The sequence below is a fragment of the Capsicum annuum genome, chromosome 1, assembly GCF_002878395.1.
Source record: "Capsicum annuum cultivar UCD-10X-F1 chromosome 1, UCD10Xv1.1, whole genome shotgun sequence".
Lineage (NCBI taxonomy): Eukaryota > Viridiplantae > Streptophyta > Magnoliopsida > Solanales > Solanaceae > Capsicum > Capsicum annuum.
The window spans coordinates 127,716,750-127,729,983 of NC_061111.1; the positions used below are offsets into that span (position 1 = coordinate 127,716,750).

The window sequence follows — 13,234 nt, forward strand, 5'->3', positions numbered from 1 at the left end:
TTGAGAAATCTAGAAATAAGTATAAAATCGATAGAATAAAGAAAATTTAAGAAGTGCTAGATTTTTAAAAGTTTTAAGTACGTAATAAGAATGTAATCAATGATTTTGTAAAGATTTGACTTTAAAAATAAAGAAAAATTTTAAATATATATATATATATATATAAAAATAAATAATCGTAACACAAGTATGGTTCAAATTGATGCGTCCTTCTTAGCTTGTGGCAATAATGAAAACAGGTACTACATGAAAAACGCAAAAGCGATATCCATCAACACTTGGAACTTTTGGTGATAAAATATATATATGTATGTTTGTTTATATTTACATTATTATATTAAAGTTCAAAAGATTTTTGAAAAGTAATTTGAATTTTTACACTTTATTAAAATTTTTTATAATAAATAAAATTATTTAATTTTAAATAATTAAACATTACACGTGCGATTAAACTAATATATATATATATATATATATATATATATATAATAATTTAATATTAGAAATTTATTAATAAAAGAATTAAAAAACACATTAAATAGACTCTACATAAGATGGACCAACCCATCCATAAAAAAACAAAACAAAAAATGGCACATCAGCTTTCTGATTTTGTACCGGGCCCAATTACGACTAATTATAGTCGTAAGTATGCTATGGGGTTGCGTAATTCCTTATGTTGTCCTATCCGCCGCTTGAGCCCTATTCCAGCTAAAAAATATTGTCGATTCCAGTGTTGAATCCACACTTCATCATGCTTATTCTTTGGATCATCAATACTTTGCCTTGGATAAATGTTGTTGCTGCTCTTTTAATCTTTCAGAAGTAAGAATCTTCTTTTTGATTGAATTTGCTTCTTTCTTTTCAACGCATTTTCTCTCTGTTAATACTCATTTTCTCCCTTATGCTTGGTATCAGCTGTGTTCTTCGGTGGATGAAAAATTTCTCATTTTTTGGTGTTAATCTAAGGGTTTTAGGTCTCTGGAGAAAGCTACATCTCAAAGTAAGTTGTACCTTCAGCTTCCTCTCATCTTCCCCTACTGTAGACTCCTATTAATTCAATTTTGGTTGCAGTTACGGCCGGTGGGGAGATATTGGGATGCTCGAAACCATAAGAATTTGAGTTGTATTCTTCTTCTCAGGTGTATTAGTTGCACTGATCCCACATGACCCTCTCCTTTTGTTGCGAGTCCTTTTTTATGGTTGAGATTGTATAGACTAGTCAGCTTGTCTAAGTTTTTGTTGCCCTCTTGAGTTGTAAATAGATGCATGTGATATCTGATAGCTCTGTTAGCTATAGCCATCAGCCTTTTCATCCCTTTGTTGATGATAGTCGTATGTATGGACATTGAAGCTTGCCACTATTTAGAATCTTCTTTCCTTTAACTTCTAATTGCTGGAATGATGTAATACTGAACTCCCCTTTATCTATGGCTAGATTTGTTAAATGATTAGCCAATTGGTTCCCTTCCCTCATGATATGTTGAAACTGTACTTGCTTATCTGTCAATATTGTTCTAATATGCTCTATAGAATCTAGCAAATTCCATGGGCATTTCCATTCTTTATTCAGTATTTTCTGCAGAATAAGAGAGTCAGTTTGAATTATGACCTTGTTGAAATGTGTCTGTCCACAATGAATAGCTGTCTGTAGTATAGCAGATGTTTCTTCTTCTACATTAGTAGTATCCTCAATCGTAGAGCCCTGTGTATATATTAGACCCCCTCTTTCATCTCTTAGGCAAAAAGCATAGGAGCTCACAGCTGGACTACCTCTAGAAGCTCCATCTGTGTTGTATTTAATCCACACTTCCTCTGGAAATTTCCATTCTACCTTTGTAATCTTCACCTTGGATCTTCTTTGTTCCAATTCTTGCAGTATTTCCGGCCATGCAGTAGGAAAGACTTGTCTTGGGTTCCTCACTTTGAGTAATATCCAATATTTCTGGTGATATTGAATATTACTCTGTGAGTTGACACAGTCTTTTCATCATGCTTTGAGTTGTTCCTTCTCTTCCACAGTTTCTAAATTATCATGCTGGGGATGGATTAATAATAAGTTCTAGCTCTTCCCCTCACATCAGCATTCCACCAAGCCAAAATAAGTTCTCTGAGACTATAGTCATTCACATTAGTACCTGCAAAAGAGGAAAAATAGGACCAAGTCCTGTTAACAGTGCCTGATCTCAGAAACACAGGAGAGATGGTTTCTTGATCAGTAATAGTGCAACACCAGCATCTAGTAGGACCTTCAATTCCCCATATTTTCAGATTATCATCAACAAGAACCTTTCCTTTCCAAATTATCCACATTAAGAATGTCATTTTAAATGATAATCCTCTAAGCCAGATATTTTTGAAAGTAAAATTCTTGTCCTCTCTCTGTCTAATGTATTGCCAAGCTAATTTAACTGTGAACTTTCCTGTTGATTCAAGCTTCCATACCGGACTATCTTACCCTTCATCCTGACTGGGAGTTTAACTGTATGTATGATGTGATCAGCCACCTCCTGAGGAAATAACTGAGAAATCACTTGAGTATTCCAAGCTCTTTTTTGAATTATGTCCTTCACCGTTTGATATTTGTCATCCCATTCTCTGGTAGCCTTCAGCATATTATACAAATCCCCTACATCAATCCAATTGTCAAACCATATACTTGTATTCCCGATTCTCCATAATATTTGATGTTCCACTAAATCCCTTGCTTGCAATATCTTTTTCCGCACTTGTGACCCTGATCCTGATTTCCACACTATCTCATTTAGGTTCTTCTTCTTACAATACTTGTTGTGCATATATCTACTCTATATTGAATCTTTTGTTCTAAAATTCCACCAAAACTTGCAAATAGAGCCATAGACACATCATGAATCTTTCTGAATCCAAGTCCTCCTCCTTCCTCTGGAACATAAAGATTATTCCATTTAACCCACTGCCCATTTCTCCCACCTATATGACTGGTCCAGAAAAATTAAGCAAATATTTTTTGAATTGTAGTAATGACATTCAAAGAAGGGCTCATCACTGATAGGCAGTGGATGGGTATACTTTGTAGGACATGTTTGATGAGAATAGCTCTTCCCCCATATGATAACAACTTCCTTTTCCAACCTTGTAACATTTCACTAATTTTAGTCATGATAGATTGATAGAAATCCCTCTTTTTCCTCATATGAAAAATAGGGCATCCATAGTAAGTGTAATCACTTCTGCCATTACTACCACACATTGAGACACTCCCTTGTGCAAATAAATTACACTCATTATTAACCTTCTGTCCTGGCATTCTCTCATACCTCTCTAATGTACCTATCACCCTCTGCAAAGTATGAATTTTAGCTTTGCATAATGTTATCAAGTCATCCACAAAGGCAAAATGATTTACCTTTGGACTTTCTATCGGTATTCCAAACAACTTAAATTCTTTGGTAAGAGCCAAAGCTTTTAAGGATCTAGACATCACCTCTGCAACTAAAATAAAAAGAGTAGGGGATAGGGGATCCCCCCTACTTCAACCCTCTATAAGATTTGAAAAATCCCTTTGGCTGCCCATTTAGCAGAATAGAATATCAATTGTTTCCCACCAGTCTATATACCATATCTATCATCAATTCACTAAATCCAACCCTTCTTAGCACTTTAGTGAGAAACAACCTATCAACTATATCCATAGGCTTTCATCATGTCAAGTTTGATTACTAAGTTAGGAATATTACCCCTCTTTCTTATATCTGCAATGATTTTCTGGACCACCAAAATATTCTCAGTAATGCTTCTCCCTTGAACAAAACCAGCATGTTCTTCAGAAATGATATCTGGTAAAATGCTCTTGATTCTCTCATGAATAATTCTTGAAAAATCTTATTAACAAAATTACTTAATGAAATTGGTCTCATATCATAAAAAGTATTCACAATTAACTTTTTGGGTAAAAGAACAAAATTTGTATGAGTAACAAATTTTGGTTGCTCAAACCCACAAAAGAAAGCTATTCCATATTATGTACATCTTTGCCTATAATGTCCCAAGCATCCTAGATAAAAGCTCCAGTCATACCATCTGGACCTCTTGGACTATTTCTGTTTAGCCCTATACCAACTTCCTTTACCTCTTGAATTTCTAGTATTCTATTTAATTCTTTATTTTACTCTTCATTCACCATTGTTGGTAGTTCATTTAGCATATCAAAATCTGCATTGTCTTTTCCTTTTGAAAATTGTCGCTGAAAGAAAGTTATTGCAGCTTCTGCAATTTCATTTTGGTGTTTCGGCCAATCACCCTCTCCATTCTGTATTCTTGCTACTTTAGCCTGTTTCTTCTTCCCTTCACCACAGTATGAAAGAACTTGGTGTTTCTTTCTCCATCTTTAAACCACTCTAATCTAGACTTCTATTTTCAAAAATCTTCTTCTCTTCTCAATTGGAGATTTAACTCTGCTTATGCTTTAAACAGATTTTCTCTATTACTCTCTGATGGAAGTTCCTCAAATTGTTTCTCCTTTACTCTAATAACTTCCTCCAGAGTAGCAATCTCCTGGAAAACGATACCAAAGTACTACTTACTCCACTTAGTTAAAGTAATTTTAACCTTCTTTGACTTATGATGAAATATGATAAAAGGATTTCCTACTACCTTAGTTTTCCAATTCTCCCTTATTACCTCTAAACATGTTTTCTCCTTCAACCACATATTAAGAAACCTGAAAGGTTTAGAAATATATTCATTGACAGTACTGAAATGAAAAAGTTCTTGCAACTTTTCATTGCACAGTACTCTATCTAGCCTTTTAAAAATACATTCCTTATCAGTCCTTCCATTCCATCATGTATATTTACTCCCTTTAAAACCAGGATCCTCAAAACTACATGGATTAATGCATTGTTTAAAGTCTTCTGTCTCATCTACAGTAACTGGTATACCCCCTAATTTCTCCTCTTCACTTATAATCACATTAAAGTCTCCACCTATCAACCATGGATCATGAATTTTTTTAGCCATCTCCTCCAGTGAATCCCATAAAATTAGTCTCTCCACTTGAGTACATTTAGTGTACACCAATGTAACTATAATTGTAACATTAGATTCTTGATTTACCAACTTCATAGTCAGTTGTTGGTCTTTTCTTTTATTACAGAAACATTTACCACACCATCAATAAATGCCCATATTTTTCCTGATGTATTAAATGTTGCATGTTGCATTTCTAATCTCCTCTTGTATTCATCAATATTGTGGTTATCCTGGAAAGATTCCATTAAACCTATAAATGAAATATGATGCCTTTTTGCAATGTGATCAGTCTGGTGAATGTATTTTGTGCATTTATTGATCTAATATTCCAAATTAGAGCATTCATCTATACTTATTCTTTAAGGAGCTTCTAGTTTGCATTGAAGTAGCTTTAGCCCCTTTGTCTTTCCTTCTTTGTATGCCTTGAGTATCTTTTAATTTTTCTATCTGTCTAGGAGACAAATTTCCTTCAGTTCCAATCTTTTCTATATTCTTCCCCAAATCTACTTCATCCAAGAATGCTTTCTCTTCATTGTTGTATTCAATCTGGTGTTCTACTTGAATTGCTAAAGGTAAAATATCTTCTATTACCTTTACTTCTTCCTCCCCCTTCTTAAACTCTATATCTAACTGTATTAATTCTTCTTTCTTCTGTACTTCTTTCTGTTCTACATTGCATCCTTGTTGACTGAAATATTGTCTTTATGTTCAACCTTTTCTGCCTGTGCTCTATCTCCCTCTTCATCTGGACCTACTTCCAATGCTTTATATTGAGATACTTTCGGAAAGCTATTGGTTACCCACTCTTTAGTACTTTATTTACTTTGTTTCTCCTCATCTCTCTTAGCATTATCTTTGTCTTCTTCTTCATGTATCTCCTATGTAAGCACATCAAAGGTATTTGCAACTGGAATACCTATCTGATATGTTCCTTCAATAAGAATGTGCCTAGAGTCTAATACTTCTATGTTACAATCTCCTTTGATTCCACATTGAATTGGAATACTCTTTCTCAGCTCCATTATATCTGATTTCCCATACAAAAATTTACCAATTACAGCAAATTGTAATTTTCCTGAATGATTAAGCTTTTTATTTCTGATGATTTCCATGTTATACTCGGTTCACCCTAAATGTTACCACTGGTTTAGGAGAAATCCTTTCCATACTGCTTTCACAATTTCTAGGTTTCGATAGATTAGTGTATGTCATCTTCTTGTTAGCATCTCTGTGATTTTCCACATTAACATTAACTTCTTTCTCATTCTGAGTGTTTGCCGATGGGTCAACCCCACCGGAGGTGGTGGCCATGATGGCCGCTTTCGTATAATAGATTTTTGTATTAGGGTTAGGGTTTAGCTAGAGAGCGCTCAAGACCGTTACTCTTTCATGATTATCGTTTTTTATATATATATATATATATATATATATATATATATATATATATATAATGCGTATCCTACCCACCTTTCTATCAAGGTTCATGTCTTTCGTAATTCGTAAGCTGTAATCAGGAGCAGACCAACCTTGATACAAAAAGTGTCACCCGACACCGCTTCGTTGAAAAAAAAAATTTAGATATACTTATAAAAACTTGAAAAAAATAAAATAAAGGATAAAATTGATATCAATAACACTACTTGTCGACTAGATACTAATTGACTCAGTTTTAAAAGGATTAGTATTTCCTCTGCAGTGGGCATGGATTTAATTCTGAATGAGTTGCTTTGATTACTTGTGAAGCTTAATCATTCTCCTCTTAAATTTTTAACATTTTCACGTGAAGTTTTCTTACTTCTTTTTCCTTCTTTTTAGATAGAATTTTAATAACTTGAAGAAATTTATTGTTTTGTTATTTATTACATTTTTATGAAAGTGCTTAGGATTAATAAATTAAACTTTTAGTTTGTAATTTTGTGAAAAATTAATTACTTGGTGGGTGTTATTTTTTTTATTATTTAGTGGTGTAGTATCCCATTTTATTGTTTGTTTTATGTTTTTTATTTGTCATACATTTATTTGTCCCGAGCCGGGGTCTATTAGAAAGAGTCTCTCTATCTCATTTTAGGTAGTGATATGTACTACATATACTTCAACTTCTTCAGACCATATTTTGTGGGAATACACTGAATATATTATTATTGTTGTTATTGTTGAATTATGAAGTTTCATTTTTAAATTCCTGTAAATTAAGACAAATTATATATTCGGCAGGGGTGGAGCTACAACCTATCAAGGGTGGTCAAGCATTCTGAACATTCTTTACATTGTATATATAAGTAAAATGCTGCTCTATTTTATTAAATATCATGTGTTTTGATAGATCTGAAAGAAATAGCTCAGGGGTAGAAGGTGATTAGCAAGTGCCAAGGGCACTGCGTGCATGGGTTCAAAACCCACCGGCTGCTAAATACTTTTACCTTTTTAGCATTTTCAAAGGAGCTCCTATTTTATTGAACACCCTTCTTAAAATTTTTAGCTCCGTAGGTGATTTCTTTTCATGTCTTATTCTCAATAAATACAATTACCTGATATATGTTGTTTATGAAGGACGACATGTATATAGTGGAACTAATAAAAATGTGTGCAAGCTGTTTCAAACATCATAATTATAAAAAAAAATCTTTTTTTCTTTTACAATTCGTATGAACATCGCGCATTAGAAACTCGGAGATCCTTCCGCTTGAAACTAAGAAAACACCCAATCAAATACTCTCTTCGTTCCATTTTACTCGTTCGAATTTGATATTGCACATTAAGAAAAATAATTAATAACATAGCTACTTTATCATAGTACCCCTATTAAATTAAATGATGTTTATATTTTAATTTGAAGAAAAAACAATTAATACTAAGGATAAAAAAAAAAATTATATTGTCTTGATTAATGAAAAATAACAAATAAAATGAGAAATTAAATTAAAAATTTTGGGGCGAGTAAAATAGAACGGAGGGGATACTTCTGAAAACATGGAGGGCAACGAACCGATGTCCACTACATATTTTGTGGAATACGAAAAGTTATACTTTTCTATCTCAAACTTACAGTTTGTAAAACTGCTTAAATTTCATATCGCTACTATCAAGTTATCAATCAAAACTATCACATATTTACCACAAACTTAAACAAAATTATGAAAAGAACTTGTCATCGTTAGTAAAAGACATGCAATAAAAATTTAAGCACCAAATTAGCATAAACTAACAAATAATATATGAAAGGAAAAAAGGAATAAAATTACAGAGATTAACATAGTTTTCAAGAATCAAAAGATTATTCATTGTGTTTTAGACTTTGCAGAAAGTCTTGAACAAAATTTCAACTAAGACAAAAAAGAAAAAAAAAAAAGAGGAGAAGTGAACATCCAACAATTTTATATGTGATTATTGTTCACAGATCACTTAAGCCATAAAAATGAAATAGTAGAAGAGAGTTGATGTCTCTATTTATAGTAGGAAGAAGGTGGAAGGGACACTTAAATTATTGAGGTGACCTATTATACATCTATACTATATAAAAGTGAATCTTATTTACTCCTCGCGACACTCATGTCCAAGTTTAATGAGTGTAGTAGAGTACACTCGCCCTCTTGAGATGCTACGTATTTAATAAAAAATATTTTGTAATAATATATTACCAAAAGTTATATCCTATTAAATTTCACCCTGACCCGACCCCAACCCAAAATATCTCACCCTAACCCGACCCAACACAAAATATTTCATCGTAATTCGACCCAACTTGATAGAATATCAATTGACACACCACAAAATACAAATCTAATTCATCAAATTGAACTCTAAGGAGAAAACATGAACTCGTCAAATCTACCGGATGATGGAAGAGATGAAGAAATTTTTGTTTTAGCTTTTCATTGTTCACAATAAAAAATTATATCTCTGCGTTCGTTCCTAATTTGAAGCTAGGGTTACGTTGAATTCAAACGTTACAAGTTGAGTTCAGTTGATTCAAAGCTAGAGTTACAAGTCAGGGGTTACAAACTAGAGAAAATTGAAGGAAATATGCCTTTTAAGTCTTGAATAAAGGATTCGTGATATTGACCAACTTAAAGGGTCAAACATAATTAGGAAACTTGATTAGGTTAATTGTGAACTTGATTAATATTTTCAAAACTGTCTAATCTTTTCAAAAATATAAATCAACCCACACCCCTCTCCTATCTAAATCAATTGTCTCTCTCCTCTCTCTCTCGACAGTCTCTCTCAACTCTCTCCCAACCAACATTTCTACAAAATTTCTCCCTTCAATCCCTGGCGACTTCAAGCCCCGACGACAAATAGCTGGGCGAGTTCCTTTTTGACTTTCATCCGCCAATCAGCATGACAAGCATTGTTCTCTGGCGACAACAACTTTGAGTTCTTTGTCGTCCCATTTCTTCTTTCACAGGTAAAAAATTAATTCTTTTTAGTTATGAAGAAACAGAGGAACTTAACTTGAGCCAACTTCTCTTCTAGTATTAGTTAACAATTTTAATATTTTTTGCTTAAATTTGAAATGTGGACTGAAAAAAACCCTAATTTCGGGCATTTCTTCTTTACTCTTTGTGGTGTAAATATAATTTTTTATTGTTATTGTAGTTCTTGTTATCGAACTATTGATTCGATACGTTGGGAATTTTCTATCACCGTTGATATTCTTGGTATGTGTGTGTTGTGTTGGTGTGCTAGGTTGATTTTGTTATTTTTCTTGGTAAAAATGGTGTTGCAACAGATGAACCGTCTAATACAACAGATGAACCATCTGATGCAACAAATTAAACATTTGATACAATAGATGAACCATCTGACGCAACAGATAAAACATCTGATGCAATCGATTAAACATCTGATGCAACAGATTAAACATCTGATGCAACAAATGATAATCTGATGTAATAATAAAAATCTGATGCAACAAATGAATAATCTAATAGATCATTCATCTTTTGCGACAGACGATTCTTCTGTTTGGAAGAAATCTAAACAATATTGATCCAACAGATAACTCATTTGGCAACAGCTGAGTAATCTATTTCAATAGATGAGTGACCTATTTTTATTGTTTCCAATGGATTGCCATCTGCTGCAATCAGTTAGTTATAGGATGGAATAGATAACCTACCTGATGCAGCAGATGAGTGAGCTATTTTTATTATTTCCAACGGATTACTCATCCATTGCAACAGGTTGGTTATAGGCTACAACAGATAACCTACCTGATGTAATAGATGAGTGATCTATTTTTATTATTTCCAGCAGATTACTCATCCACTGCAATAGGTTGGTTATAGGCTACAACAAATAACCTACCTGGTGCAACAGATGAGTGATATATTTTTATTATTTCCAATGGATTACTCATCCGCTGCAACAAACTGGTTATATGTTGCAACAGATATCCTACCTGGTGCAATAGATGTGTGGCCTATTTTTATTATTTCCAACAGATTGATCATCCGCTGCAACAGGTTGGTTATATGCTGCAACAGATAACCTACCTGATGCAATAGGTAAGTGACCTATTTTTATTATTTCCAATGGATTACTCATCCGCTACAATAGGTTGGTTTTAGGCTGCAATAGATAACCTACCTGGTGCAACAGATGAGTGATCTATTTTTATTATTTTCAATGAATTACTCATCCGCTGCAACAGGTTGGTTATAGGCTACAACAGATAACCTACCTAGTGTAATAAATGAGTGATTTATTTTTATTGTTTCCAATGAATTACTCATCCGCTGCAACAGGTTAGTTATATACTGCAATAGATATCCTATCTGGTGCAATAAATGTGTGGCCTATTTTTATTATTTCCAACATATTGATCATCTGCTGCAATAGGTTGGTTATATGCTGCAATAGATATCTTACTTGGTGCAACAAAGGTGGGGTCTATTGGAACTGCTATTTTACTATTGTACATATTTGATTTACTATTATCCCTTTTTAACGATGTATGAATAAATTATAATCTATTTTATTTTCATGTTACTTTAGATAATATGGCTCTCAAAAGAAAAAAAACTGAATCAAGTCCAAGTAAAGGAACAAGTGAAGCAGCTAGGCTACATCCACCACTCTATGAGCTTGCTTTACAAGCGTTATCTCAATCAGGAGCAGGAGATGATGAACATTGGGAGGAGGAATATATCAAAAGAGATGATCCAAATGCTAATAGCCTTTCCACCGAAGTGTTGGTCAAAACCTTCAGCATTGATCATTATCCTATAAGAATATAGTGCGATGGTACCACAGATTTAACGGGTGATTTTGTGGTTAAGTCGACCATTGAAAAATCTTTCGGCGCCTTCAAAAATATACTTTGAGAACAAAAATTGGATGTTTATTTTAGGGACAGCTGCTTTAGGCAATATCTTGATTTGTCGAAGGACAACAATGCTCATTTTCAAATGAAAATGGTATATGATCTTCTCAAGTGTAGGTTTATGTATGAAAATAAAGATAAGATAGATGAGGTGTGGCTAAATTATTGTGGCATGTCTGTTTGTTTTGATTGGAAGGAGTTTGTCATAGTTATTGGATTAAAATGTTATCCTCCTTCTCTGTCTCAAGTTATACCTATTCTAACCCCCAAAAAAGCACCCCACACACTAAAAAAAGGCAAAGACAAGTCAAGTGATTGTGATGACCTAGTGTCCCTTGTTGGTCCAAGCTTCAAAAACATAAATTTGATAAAAGATTTGAAAGCTAAAAGACTTTCAAAGAAGCACAAACAATCATTGTTCTTGGTTTAGTCTGTACATAATATTTTTTGGGCGAGAGACATTAACAACAACTTACCATTTGGTTTGATAAAGGTCTGAGGATCTTGAGGCATTTAACAGCTATCCCTAGGTTATGAAAGCTACAAAATGACTGTCAAATATTTGTTGACTCCGTTAACGCCAAGGACAGTCAACTTATATGGCTTTCCATGGGCTTTCATGGTAAATGTTTCTTTTATAACGACATGATTTATTTTTTTATTTTTCAATAATCCTTTTGATTTATTGACGTTATTTTATAGGCTTGGGCATTTGAAGTCATTCCTTATTTGAGACAACAAGTGAACTACTAGGAAGAAGTTTCATGTCCAAGAATTTTGAGATGGTTGTCGGCTAAAACTGATAAAAATATAAAAATTCTTGATCTCTTCAACCCCGAAGGAAGTAGTAAGTGTAATTCTAATTAAGTTTTTATTTTAATTAGTGATTTTTTAAAATGATTTCATCATCATTCTAATATATATACTAATTTATTTTTGGATTGTCCATCTGTGGCTTGTTCCGACCAATCGAGAGCTGAAGATGCTATTTTTTCTTACTTTATGATATGTGCAAACTTTATCGAACCCTAAGGTCATTGATAGAATAAAAGAGGAATTGTTTGGAGCAACAACCATCACAAGAAAAATAATTTTGAAGGGTGGTCTTGTTGTTGATGATAATGGTAGTGGTGCTCCTCTTACAGTTTTTGAAATAACAAATCATTATGATTATGATTATACTGATTATACAGATTTTGCCACTTCTAGCAAATATTCTGCATGCAAATGTCAAGACTGCAAGGCGAAACATGATGGAGTGATTAATGTTATTAATGCATTAACTGCTTTTGTAAAGGAAATGACATCTAAGAGGGGTGTCATTCCATCAAAGAGAATTCATATCCATACACTCTACTAGAGATCAAGGTGGATAAGAGGAGAAGGAAAGAAATTTTCAAGGCATCATCAAGCATTGAAAAAAGCAAAATTGCAACTCCTCTGTCTCTATCTTGCACCTTTGATCAATGTATAAGGGCCACAGGAGAGCAGCATAAGCTGAAAAAGGTAAATGTATATCATTTGTTCTAACAAACAAACATGTCTATTTCAACAGATTATACATCTGTTGAAAATTATCAAACAGATATATACATTTGTTGCAACTGTCGTATAATCTGTTACATCGTATGAGTTAACTATTGCAACATATATCCGTCTATTTCAGCAAATCAAACAAGTCTTAGTACTATTTTAATTTTTACCAACAGATGAGTCATATGTTGTAACAGATGAGCCATGTGTTCAAAATTATCGTATAACACTGTTTTACCTGTTCGAGTTTTTCCCAACAGATGATTCACCTAATGCAACAAATAGATAATCTATTGTATATCTATGATTATTAGCATTGATAATTCTAACTTTCTAGGTGGATGTCTGTAATACCCTGTA

General features: G+C 33.2%; 1 protein-coding gene across 2 annotated transcripts; it reads left to right on the plus strand.

Moving 5' to 3' along the window:
- Window positions 1-652: 652 nt before the first annotated feature.
- Window positions 653-7,614, plus strand: LOC124896077. Of its 2 annotated transcripts, XM_047407349.1 has the most exons (4): window positions 656-825; window positions 919-1,003; window positions 1,075-1,142; window positions 7,228-7,614. In XM_047407349.1, the coding sequence occupies exons 1-4, from the start codon at window positions 755-757 to the stop codon at window positions 7,331-7,333; spliced, it is 330 nt and encodes a 109-aa protein (XP_047263305.1). In that variant the 5' UTR covers window positions 656-754; the 3' UTR covers window positions 7,334-7,614. The 2 variants fall into 2 exon arrangements, 1 of the variants encoding a protein (XP_047263305.1); XR_007052499.1 differs by lacking the exon at window positions 1,075-1,142 and having other exon boundaries at window positions 653-825.
- The last annotated feature ends 5,620 nt before the right edge of the window (window positions 7,615-13,234 follow it).

Excerpts from the sequence above, each read along its gene's own strand:
- LOC124896077 (XM_047407349.1), top strand. The coding sequence starts at position 755 with ATGCTTATTCTTTGGATCATCAATACTTTGCCTTGGATAAATGTTGTT. Across the intron at positions 1,004-1,074 it reads GGAGAAAGCTACATCTCAAA|TTACGGCCGGTGGGGAGATA; the intron begins GTAAGTTGTACC and ends TTTTGGTTGCAG. Across the intron at positions 1,143-7,227 it reads AGTTGTATTCTTCTTCTCAG|GGGTGGAGCTACAACCTATC; the intron begins GTGTATTAGTTG and ends TATATTCGGCAG.